This window comes from Capsicum annuum, chromosome 5 (genome assembly GCF_002878395.1).
Source record: "Capsicum annuum cultivar UCD-10X-F1 chromosome 5, UCD10Xv1.1, whole genome shotgun sequence".
NCBI classification, from domain to species: domain Eukaryota; kingdom Viridiplantae; phylum Streptophyta; class Magnoliopsida; order Solanales; family Solanaceae; genus Capsicum; species Capsicum annuum.
In genome coordinates this window covers 81,417,662-81,444,697 of record NC_061115.1, presented here as the reverse complement: position 1 = coordinate 81,444,697, position 27,036 = coordinate 81,417,662, and the positions used below count along the sequence as shown (strand labels likewise).

General features: G+C 36.3%; 1 protein-coding gene across 12 annotated transcripts; it reads right to left on the bottom strand.

Annotated features, from left to right (window-relative positions):
- Window positions 1–7,237: 7,237 nt before the first annotated feature.
- On the bottom strand, window positions 7,238–17,234 carry LOC107870833 (beta-glucosidase 3-like). 12 transcript variants are annotated; one of them, XR_007055783.1, is made up of 8 exons: window positions 17,140–17,173; window positions 16,930–17,045; window positions 16,228–16,522; window positions 15,758–16,140; window positions 15,570–15,673; window positions 15,251–15,484; window positions 15,073–15,155; window positions 13,630–14,618 (listed from the first exon to the last, which is right to left on the bottom strand). XR_007055783.1 is itself a non-coding variant. In XM_047413072.1 (8 exons), the coding sequence occupies exons 1-4, from the start codon at window positions 17,188–17,190 to the stop codon at window positions 16,033–16,035; spliced, it is 570 nt and encodes a 189-aa protein (XP_047269028.1). In that variant the 5' UTR covers window positions 17,191–17,234; the 3' UTR covers window positions 13,630–14,618; window positions 15,073–15,155; window positions 15,251–15,484; window positions 15,570–15,673; window positions 15,812–16,032. The 12 variants fall into 12 exon arrangements, 6 of the variants coding, with proteins under 6 accessions (XP_047269028.1, XP_047269023.1, XP_047269026.1 ...); XM_047413072.1 differs by having other exon boundaries at window positions 15,812–16,140; window positions 17,140–17,234; XR_007055787.1 differs by adding an exon at window positions 7,238–7,472 and having other exon boundaries at window positions 14,302–15,484.
- Window positions 17,235–27,036: the final 9,802 nt, after the last annotated feature.

Here is a 27,036-nt window from a genome sequence, read left to right as displayed (position 1 = left end):
ATATATATATATATATATATATATATATATATGTGTGTGTGTGTGTGTGTGTGTGTGTGTGTGTCTTCTCGAATTTTCTTTTGTATTATTTAGTCTTTTATATTTTAAGTATAAACTATATAAATTATTCTAGTCTTTTATAAAAGCTCTAGCATAATTTAATAGTCCTAAAAATTTTTGTAAATCTTTAGTCTAATATCACTCACTCACCAGTGCAGACACAACTCCTGCTAACTAAATATCGTTTCCTTAAAGATAAGACAGAAGAAAGAATCGAAAGCTCAAATGATCAAATAAAACCGGTTTGACTTTTTTTTTGTTAACACTAAAGCAAATAAAGAATGGTCGATTTTTTTTTCAAACGCCAAACCAACCAAACCAAACCATAAGTCATTTTTTTCTCGGTTTGGTTTGATTCTTCGATTTGGTTTGACTTAATGGTTTGGTCAGTACACCCCTAGTTATCACAATATCAGTTGTTTGCCATTCTGCTCGGCCTTTCCCAATATTATGATAGAAAGACGACAAAGTTTGAGCAAAGAAGTTGTACTCCTTGGCTCCTTGCCTTTCATCCATTCTACAATGATACCGAGCCAAAGTTCTATTGCATCACCTACTGCCTCCCTCTCAAAAATAATGACTTATTCTGTTTTTTTTTTTAGCTAAGCATCTTTGTTAAAAATATTTATTTTAATTTAAAAATTTTATTTATGAAATTAAAAAAATTATTATATTTTTTGAATATTATGTTTATTTTTAAATGATTACATAAAAATATACATACATAAATTGTATATTATTATTAGCATGTGTGTTGTATGTGCCGTCATGTCAATACGAAAGATTGCATACAAAAATAATGAAGTGTATAATATTGCATAATAGTGTTTTTAAAGTAAATTTTTTATCAAAAGTGTTTTTAAAAAGTACTAGTATACGTATAATGATTCTCGTAGTGAAATTTAATTTTTTTTTATATTTTGATCATTTTATCCTTCTCCATAGTTGTTATATGTTGATTTTGGGGTGTGGGGATGGTTGGCATGACGTTCAAGGCCTTTGAGAAGGTTTTGGGAGAGTTTGAGGTTATTTTGAGTCTTTAAGAGTCAATAGTTAACGTCAATCAACATTTCTTGATTCGAGTGCCGAATGGCAATTTAGACTGCATCGGTAGATTCGGAATGTTGAATTTGAGTTAGTAACAGGGTTGGTTCGATTTTGGAACCATTATATCTCATTTCAACCCTTCGTTTGAAAAATAGTAAAAAGGGATCTCGAGATTTATTGGTGAAAATGATCCTTTTTCAAAAAATTAACGTTGTCATTGAGTTTGAAACGTAGAAATTAGCCTGGTAGCATTATTGAATTATTTCTGTGAGGATCCGAACGATCTTCGAGGATTCGTTCGGAGAGTTTTTTACTTAGAGTTGTCGTTTTGTGGTGCATAAGTCCTTTCTTCATGTTCACGACCCAACTTGTCGCGTTTGCAAAGATAATCGGCTAGGGCATCCCGATCGCGTGGTGGATTCAATGCGATCGCGATGGATAATGGGTTTAGGATAGTTTTTTTCTTCATCGCATTTGTGGTTGTAACGCCCCGAGAATACACCCTGGATGCCACACGGTGCTTACAGCCCCGAAGGACTACAAGCTAACCCATGACTTGATATCTGCTGTGAGCACTGAATAATAATAACATAATACCATGTGCGGAATAACTAAATACGCCATAAGGTTTTAAACACTAAAATATTTCTGAATCATAAATCTAAAAATAACTGTCGGGAAACCACTGTCTGCAAACTGATAAAAATAATGGCAAGCTGACTGACTATCTGAAGTGTCTGAAAGCCTCTAAAACTGACTGAATAAGAGTTGATGGGACAGGCCCATACCAAACAGAAAGCATGGAAGTAAACATAATCGGTCCTCAAAATATATGGACTCATACTGCTGCTGCTGCTGATGCGCTGGAATGTTTAAGTACGATCGGGGATTTGAGCGTCCGAACCTTTGATATAAGACATCACAACGCAAGAAAACGAGTATGCGGTTAGTACTTTGAATGTACTGATATACTAAATGAGGTTAGGCTAATATGCACGGGTTCATGTACATGAGTAATAGCTGACTGAATGTACAACATGAGATACTGAGTAAGTATGCATGAAAACTGTAAAGACTGAGAATGCATGACCAAGCTTAAAACTTGATTCTAAATAGTCAATAAACAGAAATACTGAAATATGATAACTGAATAACTGATAAACTGTATGCCATAGTCAAGCAAAATTGAACTGAGTTTTGAACTGAATACAGAAACTGAAACTGTGGGAAGTATCATCTAACCGACATGCCCCAGTCTGAGATGATCGGGGTCCAACCTGTGACCCTAATTGGAAGAGTGCTAGTACCGTGCCACGGGTACTAACAATGACAGTGGAGTCGTCTTAATCTAGCGGGTGACTCCTAAGATCATTCCTAAACTGGCGGGTGATCCTTGAGAGTATCAGTCCTAAACTGGATGGTGACATCCCACAACCTACGTTGGCTACGCAGTTCTGGAACTTGGGAATTGCTTCTAAGGACCCAGTCCTAACTGACGGGTAAGCCCCCATCCCTAGGTTCGCTCGGTGCTGAATCCTACTCCCAACTGAATGACACTAATTACTGGACTTAACTAACTTAACTGGATAATTAACTGGTCGTGAAGTGTAACTGAGTGGTAATGCTTATGATTTTTCTAAAACTATTCTGAAGCTACTGAACCTAAGTAAACAGCTAAATTCCGGGTATTCATAACCCCCAGGACTCGATAGCAATGACAATAGGACCACATGAAAGCCTTAAAACCATGAAAGAAAATCATCGTTCACAATTATTCACTTAAGCATCTCATCAAACACATGGTCACTGACATTAACATGAGGATGTTTTTTAAACATGAAAAGATAGCACAATCACATGACCAAATCATAAACTGAGGATTTATTCTAAATTCTCATGAACATGATATGGAAATCAAAATATTTAAAACACACTGTAATGCATTCCACGTGAAATCAATTGAAAACATAACTTAAAAATCGAAGTACAAAGATATAGCTAAACATACTTCAACTTTCAAAGTGTAAGGACTCTTTCTATCAAAAGGCTCTTGGAAACATAACAAGGAGTTATTATTTAAACCCCAAACATTTAGGCATTTCATCAAACACTTGAAATTCATAGACTTGAGCATGACAATAGTCAAAACATGAGGTGCTAACATAATTGAAATACTGCAAATCATGGATTTAGGAATTTAACATGCGAATAGCACCATTCAAACGTGTAAGGTTTAATTTCAATAATAATTACTTGTAAATATCATGTAAAACCAAAATTCATAAGAGTTTATGGATAAAGTTCATAACAACATGTAAATATCATTATTTTAAACTTGAAATTTGGGTTCTTGGACTCCATGGGTGGAAAGGGCCCATGGATGAACATCTAACATACCTTGAAATTTAAATCTTGAAAGAGAACAACTTTCTTGGAAACTTTAATCTTGAAGGAAGGGCTTGAATCTTGAAGAGGCTAGGTTTTTGTTCTTGATAGAGGGTTGCTTTAATTTGAAGAGAATTATGAATAAGAGGCAAATAATAATCTCTTGGGACCTAAATTTCGTGTTTTGGCTTAATTGGATGAAGGAAAAAAGACTGAAATGCCCCTGGAAAAATGTGACTGAAAGTTGGAAACCTCATGGGTGAAATGGAGAGTGCATTCCATGCTCTGGAACATTGAAATTTAGTGTGCGCCGCATGCTGCATCGCATGCTCCCTCAAGGGTGAAATGGAGCATGCGTCGCATGCTAATCGCCCGCAGCTACTGCCTCTCTCACAAAAATAACTATAATTTTTTGCTCGGGTATCTCATTAAGGCGAAATTGGTAACGTTGAAAAGTTGACTCAATTATCTCATATTTGGTGGGTCTTGAGCTGCAAAATTCTACGTTAATAAAAAATTATACACATTCAAATTAGACCCTTGTAGAATCGAATACTAAACTTTGGACAAATTAAAGGATCTTAGCTCACCTTTGTTCTAAGCGATCCTTAAGAATATTTTTCACCTCTGAATCACTTCACACACTAGGATAAAGATCATGACACGTGTATTTAAAATAAATTCATAAAATTAGATTCAACACACGTAAGAACAATGCTTCAACGTCTAGCCCAAAAATGCAAGGTATTTCATTATCTCCCCCTTAGAATCATTCATCCTCGAATGAGACTGGTTAGATTGAGAGTACTAAAGCCACTGAGATCATATTTTGAACATGCATGACTTGGAATGTGACTTGGAACATGACTACATAACTGAGTCTGAGCATAATACATGCAATGACATGAGAATGGTTGTATGGCTGAGATAGAAACGAGGGAATCAACTTTTAAGTAATCACTACCTCTGGTTCGATCTGGTTTCATGAAAAAAGATGAGAGATTTAGTACATGAAAAACTTGGGGTATTACAACATCTCCCCCTTGGGATAGTTTGTCCCACGAATGATATTGACTTGGCTGAAATACTAAGGAAAAAATTAAAATGATACATAGAATTCTTATGAACTGGATCATGACTGAATATCTAGAATCTGAAATTGATGTGTGAACTAAATTGAACTAAATTCAAAATTTGTAGGGGTGTGAATACTTTTCTTCATGGAATAGCCATATTCATGATACTTCGGATAGTATGACTAGATGGAAAGATAGAAAATCATAGGATTTTGTCTGACTGACTACTGAGCTGAATTACTGACTATACAAACTAAATCATACTGAAAGCTTATACTTAACAGGAGTATTTCTTCAACACTCTTTATATGAAGTTCTAATGACTTTAGGGAGTAAAGAATCTTGGGTATGGTCTGAATAAGACATCTGAATAAGAAATCACAACATGGATAGAATTCTATAATATGGAACATAGGCCTACGAAACATCAGCCAGGATAGAGTTACTATTCCTTATGCACTGCAACTACTAACTTTCAATCTTAGCCGCTCTTCTTAAATACTCCCTAAACTAGACTTTCTACCTCAACACTACACTTCACTTGAGGCTACTAAAAATATTCACATGGGCGCTGATAACTCTACCTATTGAAGTCTGAGTTGGACTGAATTCTCCCACTATGTTCAAGCCTACTCAAACCTACAAAATGCACACATAACACTGTAATACTAGTCTGAGTCATGTATTCAATTCACTCAACATTTTCATAACTTCCCATCTCCTAAATAATTTTGATTACCCCTTCAACAATTAAATGCAACTCTTACAAGCCATTCACTAACGTGTAATGCATTTATCCACTTACACACTGACCTGACATTCAAGCATATCTTCATAACTACAGCCTTGTGTAAAACAAGCATGCAATAATCTTTCCTTAACATGAAACACTCACTCTCTCCCATATAAGCAACTGCTCATCACTACATTATTTCGTATGGAGAGGTCACTTAAAGGTTAAAACATAAGGACCTGAAGTATGAATGAACACTATACCGAACTTGACACTTAATTGAGGCCTGAGGAATAGAGTATCAATGATATGAATTTATCAAGAGACCAAATCTGAGGATATACATAGTAAAAATCTGAATTTTGTTGATCATTGAGAGTATAGCAAGAGTACTGGAACTGAACATACTTTAAAGCATGAGTACTTGAGTCATGAGATGTATGACCTGATTTTGGAGTTCGTAAATTCATGGAACATGGTTCTTATTGTTAGGTAGACTGGAACTCCTTATACTTGGGACTGGAAGTGTACAAAATTTTCTGTGATGTGCATGAACATGAACTACGATTATGGAGCTGACATGTAAGGCATGAGTAGATATTGTGATGATTGAAAACCTTGCACTAAGATGAGAATGGATTGGGCATCATCCTTCTCCTACTACTTTTCCGCACATACTGGCATAACTACTACGGTCTTGAAGCCTGACTTAGTTACTTGTTCTATCATCTCCCCCTTAGCTTAATGTCATCACTCTAAATCTGAGAACCACTTAATTAATATCTCTAAATTGAACTGCCACTACTTTACTCTGGAATCTGGGGTATAATACTATGCATAACTGGTAAACTCATCCTAAATGACTATGCCCGATAATGTAAAACCCACTACTAGTACTTCCTTCTAAGACACAACTTTTGGCTTTCTATAGCCCCCAAAATCATCATATAACAACTTAACCACTGACTAACTTAGAATTCTTAACTCTCCTTTCTATTAGCTCAATACTCAGAGATTCAAACTTAGATTCTAACACTTAACATAGATATCCCCAAACTTTCAATGAACCATACTACTTTCATCATAGCCTACAATTATCACTTCTCTAAACTCATATTTTCCCTACAACATGGGAATTACCATTAAACCAACAACATATACTTTCAAATCAACAAACTTAAATTCTTTCCTTGCATATACTATTTCAAGACTACTGATTCACCTTTCATACAACTAGCCCCATGAATGCAAAACTGAATTCAGATAACACTATCCCTATTTTACTGCTGCTAAACTTATGGGTTCATACTTCTAACTCTAGGTCATATGCTATCATAGGATATTAATGATGGATTTAAAATGACATTTGACTTTGGCTAAATGAATGATTTTCATGAATCATGAATGAAATCTTTCATACTTTGGAACATAAAGGCACTGATGGGATGCTTTCAAGCCTGCAGTTATGTGGGAACTATCTGAGAAAATCTCTATTTGTAAGGATTTAAGTTTGATTGTTTCTGTTACCTTCAAAATAAGGCAGGGCTAGTATGAATAGAGAAAGATGAGAATTTGTATAACTTTCTTAGGACACATTTCTATAGCATGATCTAAGATATGAAAGAAGGGAAACGTTTTCTAAAAGTCTTGTAGCCTCTTCTCTATAAGTGTAGCGCGCTTCACACCCATGCAGCAGACTCTACTTAACGCGTTTGTTAAACTCCCTAGGACACAGTAAAACCTTAGGCTCTGATACCAAGTTTCTAATGCCCCTAGAATATACAAAGGACCACAAGCTAACCCATGAACTGATATCTACTATGAGCACTGAATAATAATAACAAAATAACATGTGCGGAATATCTGAATACGCCATAAGGTTTTAAATACTAAAATATTTTTGAATAGTAAATCTAAAACAACTGCTGGGAAATAACTGTCTGTAAAATGATAAAAATAATGGCAAACTGACTAACTGTTGAAGTGTCCAAAAGCCTTTAAAACTGACTGAATAAGAGTTGATGGGACAGGCCCCAACTAACTCCACCTATCTACTGAACTAAAAGCATGGAAGTAAACATAATTAGTCCTCGAAATATGAAGACTTATAGAGCTGCTGCTGCTAATGCGCTAGAATGTCAAAGTACGGTCGGGGATCTGAGCATCCGAACCTATGATATAAGACATCACAGCACAAGAAATCGAGTATGCGGTCAGTATTTTGAATGCACTGATATGCTAAATGATTTTAGGCTAATATGCATAGGTTCATGTACGTGAGTAATAACTGACTGTATGTACAATATGAGATATTGAGTAAGAATACATGAAAACTATAACAATTGAGAATGCATGACCAAGCTTAAAACATGATTCTAAATAGTCAGTAAACAGAAATACTAAAATCCGATAACTTAATAACTAATAAACTGTATGCCATGGTCAAGCAAAATTAAACTGAGTTCTGAACTGAATACTGAAACTGAAACTGTGGGAGGTATCATCTAACCGATATGCTCTAGTTTAAGATGATCGAGGTTCAACCTGTGACCCTAATTGGACGGGTGCTATTACCTTGCCACGGGTATTAACAATGGATGTAAAGTCATCCTAATCTAGCAGGTGACTTCTGAGATCAGTCCTAAACTGATGGGTGATCCTTGAGAGTGTCAGTCTTAAATTGGTGGGTGACATCCCATAACCTACGCTGGCTACGTAGTTCTGGAACTTAGGGATTACTTCTAAAGACCCAGTCCTAATAGACAGGTGATCCTCCATCCCTAGGTTCGCTCGGTGCTGAATCCTACACCCAACTGAATGACATTAATTACTGGACTTAACTAACTTAACTGGACAAGTAACTAGTCATGAAGGCAAACTAAGTGGTAATGCTCATGATTTATCTGAAACTATTCTAAAGCAACTGAAACTAAGTAAACAACTAAATTTTGGGTATTCATAACCCCCAGGAATCAATAGCAATGACAATAGGACCACATGAAAGCTTTGAAACCATGGAAGGAAATCATTGTTCACAATTATTCACTTAAGCATCTCATCAAACACATGGGGAATAAGACCTTAACATGGGGATGGTTTTTAAACATGAAAGATAGCACAATCACATGACCAAATCATAAACTTAGGATTTATTCTGAATTCTCATGAGCATGAAATGAATGTGACAATATTTAAAACATACTGTAATGCATTCCACATGAAATCAATTGAAAACATAACTTGAAAATCAAATTACCAAGATATAGCTAAACATACTTCAACTTTCAACATGTAAGGATTCTTTCTATCAAAAGACTCTTGGAAACATAACAAGGAGTCACTATTCAAACCCTAATCATTTATACATTTCATCATAAACTTGAAATTCATAGACTTGAGCATGAGAATAGTCAAAACATGAGGTGCTAACATAATTGAAATACTGCAAATCTTGGATTTAGGGATTTAACATGCGAATAGCACCTTTCAAACATGTAAGGTTTAATTTCAACAACAATTACTTGTAAATATCATGTAAAATCAAAATTCATAGGAGTTCATGGATAAAGTTCATAATAACATGTAAAGATCATTCTTTTAAACTTAAAATTTGGGTTCTTGGACTCCATGGGTGGAAAGGGCTCATGAATGAACATCTAACATATCTTGAAACTTAAATCTTGAAAGAGAACAACTTTCTTGGAAGCTTTAATCTTGAAGGAAGGGCTTGAATCTTGAAGAGGCTAGGTTTTGTTCTTAAGAGAGGGTTTCTTTAATTTGAAGAGAATTGTGAAATAAGAGGCAAATAATACTCTCTTGGGACCTAAATCCCATATTTTGGCTTAATTGGGTTAAGGGAAAAGGACTAAAATGCCCCTGAAAAAACGTGACTGAAAGCTGGAAACCTTAGGGGTGAAATGGAGTGTGCGTCGCATGCTCTGGAGTACCGAATTGAGCGTGCGCCGCATGCTGCATCGTATTCTCCCTCAGGGGTGAAATGGAGCATGCATTGCATGCTAATCGCGCACAACTATTGCCTCTCTAACGAAAATGGCTATAACTTTTCGCTCGGATATTGAATTAAGGCAAAATTGGTATCGTTGGAAAGTTGACTCAATTATCTATAATTTGGTGGGTCTTGAGCTGCAAAATTCTATATCTATAAAAAATTATGCACGTTCAAAGTAGACCCTTGTAGAATCAAATACCAAACTTTAGATGAATCAAAGAATCTTAGCTCAACATTGTTCTTAGTGATCCTTATGAATAGTTTTCACCTCTAAATCACTTCACACACTAGGATAAAGATCATGACACGTGTATTCAAAATAAATTCATGGAATTAGAGTCAACACACGTAAGAACAATGCTTCAAAGTCTAGCTCAAACATACAGGGTATTACATTATCTTCCCCTTGGAATCATTCATCCTCAAATAAGACTGGTTAGATTGAGCGTACTAAGGCAACTGAGATCATAGTCTGAACATGCATGACTTGGAACATGACTGGATAACTGGGTCTGAGCATAATACATGCAATGACATGAGAATGGCTGTATGGTTGAGATAGAAACGAGGGAGTCCACTTATGAGTAATCATTACCTCTGGCTCTACTGGTTTTGTGAAGAAAAAATGAGAGATTTAGTACATAAAAAACTTGGGGTATTACAACATATCCCTTTTGGGATAGTTCATCCCCCGAATGCTACTAACTTGGCCGAAATACTAAGGAAAAGAATTGAGATGATGCACAGGACTCTTACGAACTGGATCATGACTGAATATCTGGAATCTAAAACTGATGCATGAACTAAACTTAACAAAATTCAAAATTTGCTGGAGTGTGAATACTTTTCCTCATGGAATAGCCATATTCATGAGACTTCAGATAGTATGATTAGATGGAAAAATGAAAAACCATATGATCTTGTCTGTCTGACTGCTAAGCTGAATTATCGACTATACAAACTAAATCATAATGAAAGCTTATACTTAACAGGAGTATTTCTTCGACACTCTTTATATGAAGTTCTAATTACTTTAGGGATCAAAGAATCTTGGGTATGATCTAAATAAGACATCTAAATAAGAAATCACAACATGGCTAGAATTCTGTAATATGGAACATAGGCCTACGAAACATCAACTAGGATAGAGTTACTATGCCTTATGCATTGTAACTACTAACTTTTATTCTTAGCCACACTTCTCAAATACTTCCTCAACTATACTTTCTACCTCAACACCGCACTTCACTTGAGGCTACTAAAAACATTTACATGGGCGCTAATAACTATACCTACAGAAGTCTGAGCTAAACTGAATTCTCCCACCATGTTTAAGCCTACTCAAACCTACAAAATGCACACATAATACTGTAATACTAGTCTGAGTCATGAATTCAATACACTCTGTATTTTCATAACTTCCCATCTCCAAAATAATTTGGATTCCTCCTTCAACAACTAAATACAACTCTTACTAGTCATTCACTAACGTGTAATGCATTTATCCACTTACACACCAACATAACATTCAAGCCTATCTTCATAACTACAGCCTTGTGTAAAACAAGCATGCAACAATCTTTCCTTAACATGAAACACTTACTCTTTCCTATCTAAACAATTGCTCATCACTACATCATTTCATATGGAGAGGTCATTGAAAGGTTAAAACATGAGGACCTGAAGCATAAATGAACACTATACGGAACTTAACACTTAATTGAGGCCTGAGGAATAGAGAACAATGACATGAATTTATCAAGAAATCAAATCTGAGGATATACATAATAAAAATCTGAATTTCATTGATCATTGAGAGTCTAACCTGAGTACTAGAACTGAACATATTGTAAAGCGTGAGTACTTGAGTCATGAGTTGCATGACCTGATTTTAGAGTTCATAAATTCATGAAACACAGTTCTTACTGTTGGGTAGACTGGAACTCCTTATACTAAGGACTGGAAGTGTACAAAATTTTCTGTGATGTGCATGAACATGAACTACGATCATGGAGCTGACATGTAAGTCATGAGTAGATATTGTGATGATTTAAAACCTTGTACTGAGATGTGAAAGGATTGGGCATCATCTTTCTCCTACTACTTTTCCACACATACTGGCATAACTACTAGGATCTGAGAGCCTGACTTAGTTACTTGTTCTATTATCTCCCCCTTAGCTTAAAGTCATCACTCTAAATCTGGGAACCACTTAATTAACATCTCTAAACTAAACTGCCACTGCTTTACTCTGGAATCTGGTAAACTCACCCTAAATGACTATGCCCGATAATGTAAAACCCACTACTAGTACTTCTTTCCGAGATACAACTCTTGGATTTCTATAGCCCCCAACAATCATCATATAACAACTTAACCACTGACTAACTTAGAATTCTTCACTCTCCTTTCTATTAGCTCAATCCTCAGAGATTTAAACTTAAATACTAACACTTAGCATGGATATCCCCAAACCTTCAATGAACCATACTACTTTCATCATAGCCTACAATAATCACTTCTCTAAACTCATATTTTCCCTACACAATGGGACTTACCATTACACCAACAACATATATTTTCTAATCAATAAACTTAAATTCTTTCCTTGAATACACTATTTTAAGCCTACTAATTCACCTTTCATACAACTAGCCCCATGAATGCAAAATCTACTGAATTCAGATAACACTATCCCCATTTTACTACTGCTAAACTTCTAGGTTCATACATCTAACTCTAGGTCATATGCTATCATAGGATTCTGATGATGGATCTAAAACCACATCTGACTTTGGCTAAATGCACGATTTTCATGAATCATGAATAAAAAATTTCATACTTTGGAACATAAAGTCACTGATGGGATACTTTCAAGCCTGCATACAATCACATAACTGTCTGTGGGAACTATCTGAGAAAATCTCTATCTGTAAGGATTTAAGCTTGATTATTTTTGTTACCTTCAAAACAAGACAGGGCTGACATGAATAGAGAAAGAGGAGAATCTGTATAACTTTCTTAGGGAACCTTTCTATAGCATGATCTGAGATATGAAAAAAGGAAAACTTTTTCTAAAACGTCTTGTAGCCTCTTGTCCATAAGTGTGGCCTGCTTCACACCCATGCACAAGACTCTACTCAACGCTGCTGTCAAACTCCCTAGAACACTTTAAAATCTTAGGCTTTGATACCAAGTTTGTAACCCTAGAGAATACAACCTAGATGTCACACGGTGCTTACAGCCTCGAAGGACCACAAGCTAATCATGAACTGATACCTGCTGTGAGCACTGAATAATAATAACAAAATAACATGTGCAGAATATCTGAACATGCCATAAGGTTTTAAATACTAGAACATTTCTGAGTCATAAATCTAAAAACAACTGTCGCGAAATAACTGTCTACAAATTGATAAAAATAATGGCAAACTGACTGACTGTCTGAAGTGTCTGAAAGCCTGTAAAACTAACTGAATAAGTATTGATGGGATAGGCCAACTAACTCCAATTAACTATTGAATTGAAAGCATAAAAGTAAACATAATCGGTCCTCGAAATATAAGGACTCATACGGCTGCTGCTGCTGATTCACTGGAATGTCTAAGAACAGGCGGGATCTGAGCGTCCGAATCTATGATATAAGACATCATAGCGCAAGAAAATGAGTATGCGACCAGTACTTTAAATGTACTGGCACTACTAGAAATTACCCCTATAGTGACGGTTGCAGAACCATTACAATAGACAGCAAAACTGTTGTCATAGCTCTACTGCAATGCTTCAGCAAACATTCTATATGTGGGCATTGCGATATATCTATGGCAACAGTTTATTCGATGGTTGTGAGTCAAGCTATGGCGACGGTTGTCTGAAACCGTCACCATAGGTCAAGCTATGACGACGTTTATTTTTTGATTTATTGAGACGCCTATTTTCATCTATTACAACAATTAGCAACCGTTGCATTAGAGTCCATTGCAATGACATTAAACCATTACAATACCATCTATTGCAACGCTTATGTTATTCTGTTGAAATGCTTTTTGAGTACCTATTACAACTCTTTTATTACTTATTGGGACGCCTATTTTCATCTAATACAACGGTTACTAACCATTGCAATAGATTCTATTGCAACGACATTAAATCATTGTAATAACATCTATTGCGGTATTTTTCTTATTCTGTTGCAACGCTTTTTGACTACCTATTGCAATGGTTTATTGATCTATTACAACGATTGTTGCCACATGTTATTAAATTGAAACGATTTATATAAATAGCCACTCGTATCAACGATTGTTGCCACATGTATATAACTAGCTCAAATACCAATTTCAATGATTTATATAAAATAATAAATCGTATTGTAAATTATTATTTACATACATACATAAATTGCAATACACAACTATATACACATCACAAAACATAATTCTAATCAATAATTTTAGTTTGTGCTGTTTGAAGACTAATTAACAGGATGTAAAAGAACCAATTAGTGTCTTATTAGCTTGGCCGATGGGAACCCAAATTCAAAGTGAAGTAATATGCCAATTCATCTTGACAATCAAAATCCATGGTCTTTTCCCAATCTAGAATCGATGGACATTTCATGATGCTCATTAGAGGAGAGACAGCATAAAAGATTCTGAAGTTGCCATTTGGAAAACAGTACACCTCCACAATAAAATTTGTAGGCAAGACCATATCCACTCAAGATCCTAATATGCAACCAAGACAGGACAATAAGCTCTCAATCTGGCACTATAGGAGTATGATCGTTAGCTCACACAGTACATTTACCCATCAAAATATCTACAATTCAGAGGTAGCAAATAAACTAAAAAGCATCAGAAAACAGAGAACCACACATCCAGCTATTCATGTTCCATAAATGTGCATAATTTGCTGCACAAGACAGTTTTAAAGAGCAAGCATTAATCCACACAAATTAGTCAAAGAAGGTTTGTCTCGGTAGAACTAACCCATATGACTTGTCCATTATTTGAACTGTTTCCTGAAGAGGCTCCTTCTCTATGACCTTCAACAAAGTCGGGAGTCCACTCTCTCCAACTATTTCAAGAACAGTACAGCTACCCAAGGTCACACCAGCAGGTAATCCTCTCTTTTCAACATAATCTTTCAACATGTAACTGCTGTCTCCGTAGGATTCTGAGAAACACCATGAAATTTCTTGAACCCCGTGACATGAATGGTCACAGATTTTGGCCCATCTGATCCCATTTCCTTGTTCAAATATGGAAGGATTCCTTAATACTTGATAGCTTCCACTATCAATTACCTGTTCACGCCATTTACAATAGCCTCTTTAAACTTGACCAACCATTTCAACATGCATGACAAGTAAATTAGTAAAAATTAAGCAAAACAATTAATAACGAGTCGTGCCATGTATATTACCTCTTCGATTTGGATAAACAATCAAAATGAGCAAAGCAACATCACAACATTTCAAGTCAAAACACCAAGAAAAAGTTAAGAAACATTCTCAGTGCTTACACAACAATTAACCAAAGACAAAACCATGATAGCTACATGATTAAACATATATTCACCTTTTTACTCTTTTCCCCCTTATACAACAATGGTCATAGATTTTTTACATAATGAAACAGTTATTCACAATTACCTCTCACAATGAAAAGATTAAAATATTTCAAATGAACTGATGGTTAAGTTCTTGGCTTGCATAAAACTATCTATTAACCTATTACTAGATGGTACTTTTACATAACCTGCTTATCTGAAATAGAACTTCACGCAGAGATAATTCCAATCCTAAGAGCATCCCTCTCCTTAGGAGAACTCTCTGTGATAACTGATAGACAAAAAGGGAACACTACCTCTATTCAAAAATGGAAAAACTAAAGCATTTGTAAAACTAGAAAGTAAAGAAATATAGTAAGTTAGTACCTTCTGGATTAAGAATTTTAGAGTGAAGAGACTTGCCAGAATTTGCTTTTATCTGGTGAGCCAAACTCAAAGTTACATACCAGTGTTCCCATCTTTCACCCCCCACTGCCTTTTTTTGTCCCTTTAAAAAAGGTGCATGTACAGAATCACGCCTTTCATCCCTCGCTGCCTGACAAGAAGCAGAAGACTAGCAGTTCAAGTAACCAGGCCAAAACTTCTAGTTGTTGCTGAACCCTGCACCAATTTTGGGAACACATAAAGGTCAAAGCTCATGATACACTAGACATTTAAATAGAAAACCGTTACAACCAATAGTTACCCGACAGCAGAAGCCATAATTAGGAAGGCTTCACCCAAGAGATTGTGCTCTCCACGAAGTAGACCACCTTCTGTTTGTAATACTGCCATAATGTCGGCAATTCCCTGAAAGGCAACAAACACAATGCAGTCACTTTCCAAGGCAACCAAACAAACTCATGTCTAAATGTAAAAACCAACATCTCTCACATCAAAACATTGATTGATACAATCATAGAGTGGTCTTTTATTGGTAAAGAATACCAGAACTGTGTATTTCCAAAATAGTTTGAACTTGCTGACATCTCATCCAGAGTGGAACGAGCCATTTATATACTGTTACTGCTTCAACTTCAGTTCCTCCACATGTCAGTTGCAGGCACACTCCAAGGCTTCTACTTGGAACGAGCTTGGGTTGTAAAGGTTGATGCAAAAGCAGGTTCAGATTGTACAAGCCTGGCATAGAGAACAGGTGGTACGGTTCTTTAAGGACCAACATTATTCTGGAAATTAGGCTGAAGTTGCAAGCATGCATTGTTCCACTTCTTTTGTAGTTCTTGAGTTTTCTGCTGCAAAAAACCTTGATCCTTAATCTGCAAAGACAAAAAAAAAAGAATTGACTCTTCCACTTGTACATAATTCAAGTCATTCTCGGTTCCATTAATCAAGTAAAACCATACCTGCGACAAAGAAGTTACATTACTATCATTCTTTAGCTTAGCACTTTGCAACCACTGAGGCAACTGAGGTCGAGGAGATTCCAATTTAGCTTCAGATGATGAATTCTCAAACTCAGATACAAGTTTTGCCAACTCAAGGTCATACTTCTCCTTGCACTGGGGGAAACACGACGTCCTTAATCTCGGATTTACATTCTCCGGCATACGCGTAGGTAGTGCAGGCACTGGACCAGTAAAGCTTTTCAGAAGATTCAAAGGATCCAATGAACTTCCAAGAATTCTTTCATTTCCAAGCCTAAAAAAGTACATAGGGAGTACCAAATCAATAGATAGTACTTAAAACATAAACAACAACAACATTTCTGGTGTAATCAATCAATCCCACAAGTGGGGTCCAGCAAAGATTGTACGCAGACCTTACCCCTACCTTTATGCTAGTAGAGAGGTTGTTTCTGGTAGATCCTCGGCTCAAAAGAAGTACTAAATATACTTGAAAGTGCATAAACAAGCATAACAATCCTAGAACCAAATATCGACAGTGTGGCCGCCAAGTTTCAACGCCCTATAGTTCAAGCCAGTACATCTTTGGGTCCTATTTTCGAACCAAATAAGCATAGCCACACAGTTAATAGTTCCTTAGTGCAAGGTATCTCAGATTTAAGGAGTTTTTATGTTAATATGCCAACAAGGTTGTGCTCTTACCAACCAAGGTAGAAATCATAAGCTCGCAAAGTTACAGCTTCATCTGCCATCATGTTTGTATGAGGAATAAAGCAGTATGCAATGATATGTAATCCCACAAAACCATGTTGAGTTAACTGCATTGCAACAGCAGTTAGTACCTTTTCTTTTCCATTTGTCAACATAGTAATACTCACAAAAAATATTTGGAAATGAACTCAATGATGATACCTTGTACTTTCTCTTGTACAATCTGACAACAGATGAATGAGTAAGCAGCATATTATGAGCTGCTATGTATGGTTCAGTTAAAGAGTTGCTATGATGATACTTGCTATTTTCCAACATCACTTTATCCCCGGGGAAATACTGAGAAAAGCATTATCCTGGGCAGGAAAAAGAAAAATGTGAAGTACAGCTAATCGCGAATTAAAGATTTGAAGTTTATGTGCTTAATACTTTAGCCTTCTTAAGCAGTTGATTTCATAATACAAATTCAGTATTTGGATTAAAGTTATTGAATTTAATCGAGCCCCTACCTTAGTCTAGCCTGAAATAATACATGCATGCATATTTTTGAACTGAATAGGATTGACTCTTTCTTAAGCAACAAATCATTTTTGACAAAGCCAACGCTCCAAAAATTCTATGCTTAATAATGTCTATATATTTACTAATTTTAATTTCTTTTCTGTTTATTCAAAGAGTTGCATGTATATGCTTGCTTTGTTATTCTGAAACAACAATCTGATTCTCCCAACTGTTTTATCCTGCTTCTGTTTCTCCTGTTTTGCTTCTCAAATTTCTACTAGTAGCAAGTATTGTTGACATACTGGATGATATAATAGTTCTAATACAGTTTTTTACAATAGTTGACCCCCCAGGCCACCCCTACCCAAAAAGATATACATTCTTAATTATTACGTGCTGGATTAAAAAATTTACTCATTTTTTGCATATTGTGCATTCTTATTTTCCTAAACAACTTACGAGTATTATATTAGAGTCAACATGTTTGGACCGGGTCAGATTTTCTCTTTGGTTTGTGGATTCCTTAATTAATTTCAAGTGCACTCTTTCATACTGGTATGTTGCTTAATTAGACACTTCGAAACATGTTAGACAGGTGAAAAACAATGCATATTTGAAGAATTCAATACGGACACGAAAATATTTTTAAAGAATTCGAACAACATAGCTTTCAATATCAAAGCAGGGGTGTCAAAAATTTCCCAGAATCATCGAGAATGATATTTGGTCAGACATGACTATAAATTTGTGATAAAAATAGAAAAGCTACATAATTATCAGTTGTCCATTGAGCAAGTAAGTGAAAAAAGAAAGTTTTTGAAAGAATGTTGTAGGTGGGGTTGGAACATAGAAGAATGTTTATCATGAGGTCACGGACTACGTACTTATGAATTAATAAATGGCGCCTTAATTTACTGCCATGATTTTCATACCGACCAAATTAATTTCAATCCTTGTCAACACGTTGAAACTTTTTTTTTATTACATACCAACGTTTCTCATCTAACCGGGGATGTTTTGTGTAGTGATCCTCAAATCTGGGTAAGATGCAAATGCTTCAAAAATATGGGTCAAGCAGATAGAAGCATGCTCTAATACCTGTAGACATAAGCACCAATAGATGACATTAAAGAAACAAAGTGACATTTGACCAAAGTAAGGAGGGGTTCGGGAAAAGGCTATATCTTCCTGAAATGGGAGCATAGATTTACCTTTGCATCATGATACTGAAGGAGATTCATCATAGGAGGAACAACTTCCATGACAAAGTCAGACGCATCTGAAGGAAGCTTCTTGCACATATTAGTAGCAGTTGCTAATGCTACTCTCTGTTGAAGGATATAAACATTTAGAAGTGATCGTATAAGTATTAAAAGGAGCTGGAAGGTTGCTTATTCCACTAAAACTGAATTCCATAGATTATGAAAGGAATTCTTCTACCTGAACTCTAGTGGAAAAGAAATCGAGATAAGAAAGCACAGCCATCAGTGCACCAGCCCTCAAACAAGCAGTTGGATGCTCCTGAGATATCTTCTTTAGAGCTTGCAAAGACTATTAAAGGTAAACATCAGCATCTTAATTAGCTGGAAGAAAACAATCTTTAACAAGTACACAAATGTTCCACTCAAACTAATTCACTCACCTGTTCAGCCAAGTCCATGTATTCAATTGTAAGCAGGCGAGCTACAAAGCATGAATTAGCTCCATAATGGACAACAACAACACAAGAAGAAGGAAGAACGTCAACCAAATGGGTAAGAGCCCGGGCAGCAAGAAGCATAATGTCAGGATTGTTCTCGTGATTGAGCAGTCCTACAAGTACCGGTACAAATGAATACACAGAAAATGTGGACAGGGAGTCTTCGGTTCCAATGGAAACCATCTCACACAGCTGCATCAAAGCCTCTACCTGTTTCCCTTCCTCGCCATTTGCCCTTAAACCAGCTAATATCTTCTTGAGTCGTCCACTCTAGTGAGACGATGATGCTGACGCCATTGCAGAGCTAGGGAGTAAATCATCCAATCCAGCACCCAATTTCCTAACCAGTCCCTGAAGTGCACTACTAGCTGAAGTCAAATTCTGGTGTAAAATCCCAACACCGCCTTCACTATCATTATCATTGTCCTCACCACCAACACCAACACCGGAATCTATATTCAATCCCAGACTCTGCTCAGCATCCCTATCCCCAACTCTAACCTCGTTTTCTTTCTCCTTACCTAATTCTTTTTTTCATCAGTAAATAAAGCTATTCCATTAGTTTTCATAACACAATTGTGTTTGACAATGTACAATTGTATTATTTGTGAGATCAAAAAAGGGAATTTGGGAGTTATTATTGTATTTGTCGGAATTAACAGAGAGTACCTAGTATGGTGCCACTAAGTGCACAGAGAGATACAAAAATTCCACAAACTATAGAATTCCACCCTACAGCTCAAATAAAAAGATACCGTGGCCCAGAGTTCATATGTTGCCAAGTAATAGCAAATATTTTTAAAAATCAGTCTATTTAAGAGAATAAGCACAAAAAATTGACACTTCGCAAGAAATTAGGGCACTGAAATCCTACGACACTTTGCAACAAGCACAGAAATACTGTTAGAAGTTAGAAATTAGGGCACTAAAATCCTATGGCACTGAATACCTGTTTCAATAGATGACTAGGGTTCAATCGAAAGCGGTCAGAGCACTGGTGGTCGAAGCACTCATTGTCGGAGCAGTAGTCAATCGGAGCACTGATTTGAGATGCGGAGCAGTCGATCGATCGGAGACCCAAAGTTTTTATAAATTTTGAGATGCATACTGGACCCTGGAGCACTGATTTGAAGATCAATAGATTCGGAGTAGTCGATCGATATGGAGAAGTCGATGATCGGAGACCCAAATATTCTGCTTTAAAGATTTACTTACAGCTTGTTTGGATGGTGGTTTCCTGGTATGGTATGATTACGGAACCATGATTGTTTCCATGGTATCCTAAAAATGATGGTAACGTTTGGTACTATTTGAGGGTTTGGGAAGCATGAAATCTCCTATTTTTCCACCAATTTTGTGGTATGTTATGGTTTTCCTCTTTTTCTTTCAATTATACCCCTTATAATTTTGTTTAATCTTATTTTATCATTCACCCTATTTTTATATTCTCTTTTATGCTCTTTGCAGTAATCTTTCAGCAACTTCAACAACAACAAAGGCGAGGATCCTACCAAAAGCCCAAGAAAAGAAAAATAATGGCGAGGCTTTTCTTTACAGTAATCCAAGAAAAGAAAAATTTTGATTCTTTCGATAATTCTGCTAAAAAGTGATTAAGAGGCTTTGAATTTCAGTTCAAAAGTTCAAACTTAGAAGGGTACCGATGGTGAAATTTACAAGAACAAAAAGGGAATAGTCAATTTTAGCAATAATAAAATAAGGGTATTTTAGGAAACTTACCTGTTACCATGCAATACCATACCATCAAACCTAACAAAAAAATATTATTAAACCACAATAAACGATACAGTCAATCCAAACATGATATTGTACCATACTTCACTATACTATACCATACCATACCATATCATACTGTACCATACATTATGAAACCATAGCAAACCACCATCCAAACAAGTTGTTAGTGTTTGTTAACCCTTTAATTTGGCGCGGTGGGTGGGGTTTTTGTTAAGACCCCAAAGTGGATCCGTAATTTCTTTAATTTATTATAATTTTTTTTTATATAATTCATTATATTTTAGTGCCCTTTGTAAAAAATTAGAGAGGGAAAAATTAAAGTCGTTGCAATAGCTTTTTTTCTCAATTAAGAATTGTCATAGGTGGCTTTATGGCAACAGTTCATGCAAGCATTGCTATAAGACACCCTATTGCAATAGTTATATATTAGTAGCAATGGTTATAGCTTCTACTAAAATAATTTTTTTTGCAAAGGTTGGAAGCATTGTAATAGACCCTCTATAGCAACGTTTTTAGAACCATCGCCAAAAAGTTTATTACAATAGGGGTATTTTTTAGTAGTGTGGTATGATAAATGAGGTTAGGCTAATATGCATGGGTTCATGTATGTGAGTAATAACTGACTGTATGTACAACATCAGATACTGAGTAAGAATGCGTGAAAACTGAAAAGATTGAGAATGCATGACCAAACTTAAAACATGATTCTAAATAGTCAGTAAATAGAAATACTGAAATCTGATAATTGAATAACTAATAAACTATATGCCATGGTCAAGTAAAATTGAACTGAGTTCTGAACTGAATACCAAAACTAAAACTGTGGGAGGTATTATCTAACCGACATGCCCCAGTCTAAAATGATCGGGGTCTAACCTGTGACCCTAGTTGGAAGGGTGCTAGTACCGTATCACGGGTACTAATAATGGTTATAGAGTTAGTTCTAATCTAGCGGGTGACTCCTGAGATCAGTCCTAAACTTGTGGGTGATCCCTGAGAGTGTCAGTCCTAAACTGGCGGGTGACATCCCATAACCTATGCTGGCTACATAGTTCTTAACTTAGGGATTGTTTCTAAGGATCCATTCCTAACTGACGGGTGATCCCCCATTCCTAGGTTCGCGCAGTGCTGAATCCTACTCCCTACTGAATGACACTGATTACTGGACTTAACTAACTTAACTGGACAAGTAGTTGGTCGTGAAGGCTAATTGAGTGGTAATGCTCATGATTTATCTGAAATTATTCTGAAGCTACTGAAACTAAGTAAGCAGCTAAAATTTAGGTATTCATAACCCCCAGGACTCGATAGCAATGACAATAGGACCAGATAAAATCTTTGAAACCATAAAAGGAAACCATTATTACAATTATTCACTTAAGCATCTCATCAAACACATGGAGACTAAGACTTTAGCATGGGGATGCTTTTTAAACATGAAATGATAACATAATCACATGACCAAATCATAAATTGAGGATTTATTCTAAATTCTTATGAACAAGATATGGAAGTCACAATATTTAAAACATACTGTAATGCATTCTACGTGAAATCAATTGAAAGCATAACTTGAAAATAAAATTACCAATACATAGCTAAACATACTTTAACTTTCAACGTGTAAGGACTCTTTCTATCAAAAGGCTCTTGGAAACATAACAAGGAGTCATTATTCAAACCCTAATCATTTAGGCATTTCATCAAACACTTGAAATTCATAGACTTGAGCATGAAAATAGTCAAAACATGAGGTGCTAACATAATTAAAATACTGCAAATCATGGATTTAAGGATTTAACATGCGAATAGCACCATTCAAATGTGTAAGGTTTAATTTCAACAACAATTACTTGTAAATATCCTGCAAAATTAAAATTCATGGGAGTTCATGGATAAAGTTCATAATAACATGTAAAGATCGTTCTTTTAAACTTGAAATTTGGGTTCTTAGACTCCATGGGTGGAAAGGGCCCATGTATGAACATCTAACATACCTTGAAAGTTAAATCTTGAAAGAGAACAACTTTCTTGGAAGCTTTCTTGGATTGGAACACTTGAGTTGTTGGTTTTCTTGAAGGAAGGGCTTGAATCTTGAAGATGCTAGGGTTTTGTTTTAAGAGAGATTTGCTTTAATTTGAGAGAATTGTGAAATAAGAGAAAAATAATACTCTCTTGGGACCTAAATCCTGTGTTTTATCTTAATTGGGTAAAGGGAAAAGGACTGAAATGCCCCTGGAAAAATGTGACTGAAAGCTGGAAACCTCAAGAGTGAAATGTAGCGTGCGTCGCATGCTCTGGAGCACCAAAATGAAGCGTGTGCCACGTGCTACATCGCATGCTCTCTCAGGGGTGAAATGGAGCGTGCGTCGCATATTAATCGCGCGCAGCTACTACCTCTCTCACGAAAATAGCTATAACCTTTCACTTGGGATTGGATTAAGGCTAAATTGGTATTGTTGAAAAGCTGACTCAATTATCTACTATTTGGTGGGTATTGAGATGCAAAGTTCTACATCTATAAAAAGTTATACATGTTCAAAGTAGGCCCTTATAGAATCGAATGCCAAACTTTGGACGAATCAAAGGATCTTAGCTCAACTTTGTTCTAAGCGATCCTTATAAATATTTTCACCTCAAAATCACTTCTCACACTAGGATAAAGATCATGACATATGTATTCAAATTAAATTCATAGAATTAGAGTGAGCACACATAAGAACAACGCTTTAAAGTCTTTCTAAAAAATATGGGGTATTACAGTGGTCTCGAGGCTCACATTTGAAATACCCTAGGATCTGGACCCTTGTAAAATTTCTTAAGTTTTTGACCTTTTTGACTTGGTATGACTTAAGGGTACCAAAAGTACCCTTGAATATTACTCGTAGGCTGTCTTGAGGGTTCACTCGTACCCTAGGTAGGATGGTTGGCTTGGCTACTGGCCAAGATATAACTCACTAAGGTACGAATCATATAGGAGCAAACGGGTGATGTAGTGTAAGCCGTATAGAGCATGATCGTCTTGGTCTTGTGGATTTTGCCCTAGATACGGTTGAGGGGTACAATTGGGGGTATCACTAGTACCCTTAAGGTATGACTAGGGAGGTGTGAGACATATAGGAACCAGTAGTAGGGTCTTGGAATAGTCTTGGGTACGAGTTGGGGTACCACTCATACCCTAGGATATGGATGGTAAGGGGGAGTCGTACCCCTGGATGTGGTTTGCTTTAATTATAAGTAAGGGTAGTCCAGACATTCCCTACTTTAAAGCCCTTATCTTCTCACATTATATAACCCTTGGTGACCTCTCATAACACTTTTTAAAAGATTAAAACACTTCAAATACTCTCTCAAACACTCTCTTGTAGATTGGAGGCTAGGGTTTCTTTATGTGTTCTTCAGAGGGCTCAAAGGTAGAGATTTCTTCCGTGAATCGTCTTGTATAAGACATGTACTCCTTCCCTCATTGTTAGTTCCAACTAAAGGCATATGTATTATCTTTTGAACATTTATTTGTGGATCATGAATGGTGGTTTTCGAAATATATGTTGAGGGTCTTAATGCATATGGTTTGGTATTAGTTTAAACTATGTTTTTACATATTTTTAGTAATGGATAGCATATGTGGTTATCGGTTGGTTATGGTTTAACAAATGGGTCTTGAGTAACCATAATTATGGTGGTTTATGCATTGATTTTGATCTTGGTAAAGGTATTCTCTCAACATGTTTGATAAAATACCTCAAAAATGTTCACTCTATTATTGAAATTTCATTAGAACTCTTACATGGTTTGGTTCTGTAATGGAACCTTAAATCGATTTGGATGGTATTTCATAGTTTAAATGGTTTAAATGATATAAATGCTTTAAATATTTGTCATGGTCTAAAATAGTTTGGAAATGGTTTTAAATGGTATAAATGGTGTACATAGTTTGGAAGAATTAATTGGTAAAGCCTTGGTGGCTTTGGAAATATGCTTATGGGGTACATGGAATCCCTTAAGTGGTTTAATATGGTAAATGGAAGGGCACTTGGAAGTCCCCTTAAACCTATATATGATTGGTTGTGGATAGTACTTGCAAGTATGGTCGGTATGACGATACCACTACTAAATGGCCTTGGTTAATAAATAGTTAATAGATTGATAGGTTGTTTGGTAATGGTTTTAATTGGGAAATAATGGCAGGATGTGTAGTAAAGTCGTGGAAGGTGGACGTCCCCGAGAGACCAAAGCTGGAAACTCATATTTGCCGATATGAAGTTGGTCTTGGTGACCATATGCATGATGTTACACTATATTTGGGAGATGTACTAGTCATCTAAAGTTTTTCTTCCCTGGTTGTGCGGATACACATACTAGGGCCCTTTCAGTAGGGGGAGATAAACCTATATAGCCTGTGGATGGCTTAGGATGGCAAAGTTACACGGCCCATGTAAAGGTTTTAAATGTATGGTAAACCTGGTTCCCTTTCTTAGCATGGTTATATATATATATATATATGGCTATATGCATTATGGATGATTTTACTTGGCTTTGTAAACTACATTATTTTATCCTTATCCTAAGTACATGCCAGTGTTCACCCACTAATCTATCTTCAGGAGAATGTATACCCATGCTATGCAGGGACTGACCTTTTACTTTTCTTGCTTAGTGATCGGATTCGGGGACAGTTGATGTTGGATTAAAGTGTTAAGCTTTAATATTTTAGAAGGTATCTATTTCATGTCATAATTTACTCTACATATTTCTTATCTTTCATAGACTTTAGTTTTGGTTATGGTATGGGGCATGTCCCAACTAGGTACTCTTTATTGGTCTAGAGGCTTTGTATGGACAATTGTGGACTTGGGTACGGTATGGATTGTTTTGTTATATGTACATACATACATTGGCTTATTATTATGGTATTGGTTTATGGTTTTCGCATTGGCTTGGTAGGTTATTGGGTTGTTGGACTGCGTTGGGTTAGTGTCGGATATAGACTTATACCAAGTCACCACATGGTTAGATATTATATCTTGTTATTTGTTCGAACTTCAGCTAACTCAAGGTATGTATTTGGTGGTTGAGTTGGGAAATGGGGGCGGTTCTCTATCCTAGTTAGGCTTGGGATTGCCCATTACGACAAGGCCTTTGTTCAGGTCGTGTCAAGTTGGTATCAGAGCCAAGTTTTGGTGTTATGGGGTATTTACAATGCCATGTTGAGTAGAGTCTTGCTTATGGGTGTATCGTGCACCTCACTTATAATTAGGAGGCTACGAGGCATTTAGGAATGTTTCACTTTCTTGGTTATTCTACTTTCAGGCTATGGAGTCTAAGGTATTGAATTTTTCTCTGAATTTTCCTTGGTTCACTCTTTGGATCATGCCTTCTCAATGATCTAAAATTCATGGAAACTTGCCTGTCATACTCGAGGACAACATGGGTGGATCTAATACAATTCATGGGGCACAGACCTTGTTAAGAGTCGCAGCTTCTGGTTTTTCCTATGGAGTCCCAATGGTCTCCAGTAATCCTATTCGAAAGATGGAACTCATTTTAGTAATCTCAAGAAAAGGTTACCAATGCCGAGTTTTGGTATTCTGTTAATTTATTGACCTAGATATTTTGGTACGGAAAGAAATAGGGTGAGGTTGGAAATAGGCAAGGTAAGGAGACACGGTTTTCTGAATAAACAAGGATGTCCCATAAGGGTTGCCGCTTGGGCAAATAGAGTATTGGCTACTCCCTCTTGCTCCAACTGTAGAAGGGACCATCTCAATATTCTTACTATTCCTAGGGAGTCCGAGGCATCTTCTGATGACGGCATTGGTATGTTGAGAACTCTTCTCTTTATGGTATGTATGGTTTACTTGGCTTGGGGTCCCTTCTTCTTTGTGACCCCATTAGTGGTTGTATATTTTGGTATTGGTCCCAAGGTTATTTCAGACTATTTTCTTCTTTTTTCTACCTCGGTAGATGACTCTTTGATTGCCAACAAAGTCTATGGGGGTGTGTGGTATCTGTTGGTAATAAAGGAGTCTTGGTGGATTTGTTTGACTCGGATATGGTGGAATTTGATATCATTCGAGGGATGGATTGGTTGCACTCGTGCTTCTTATTATTAGATTAGCAGACTTATCAAGCTCCCTGGTGAG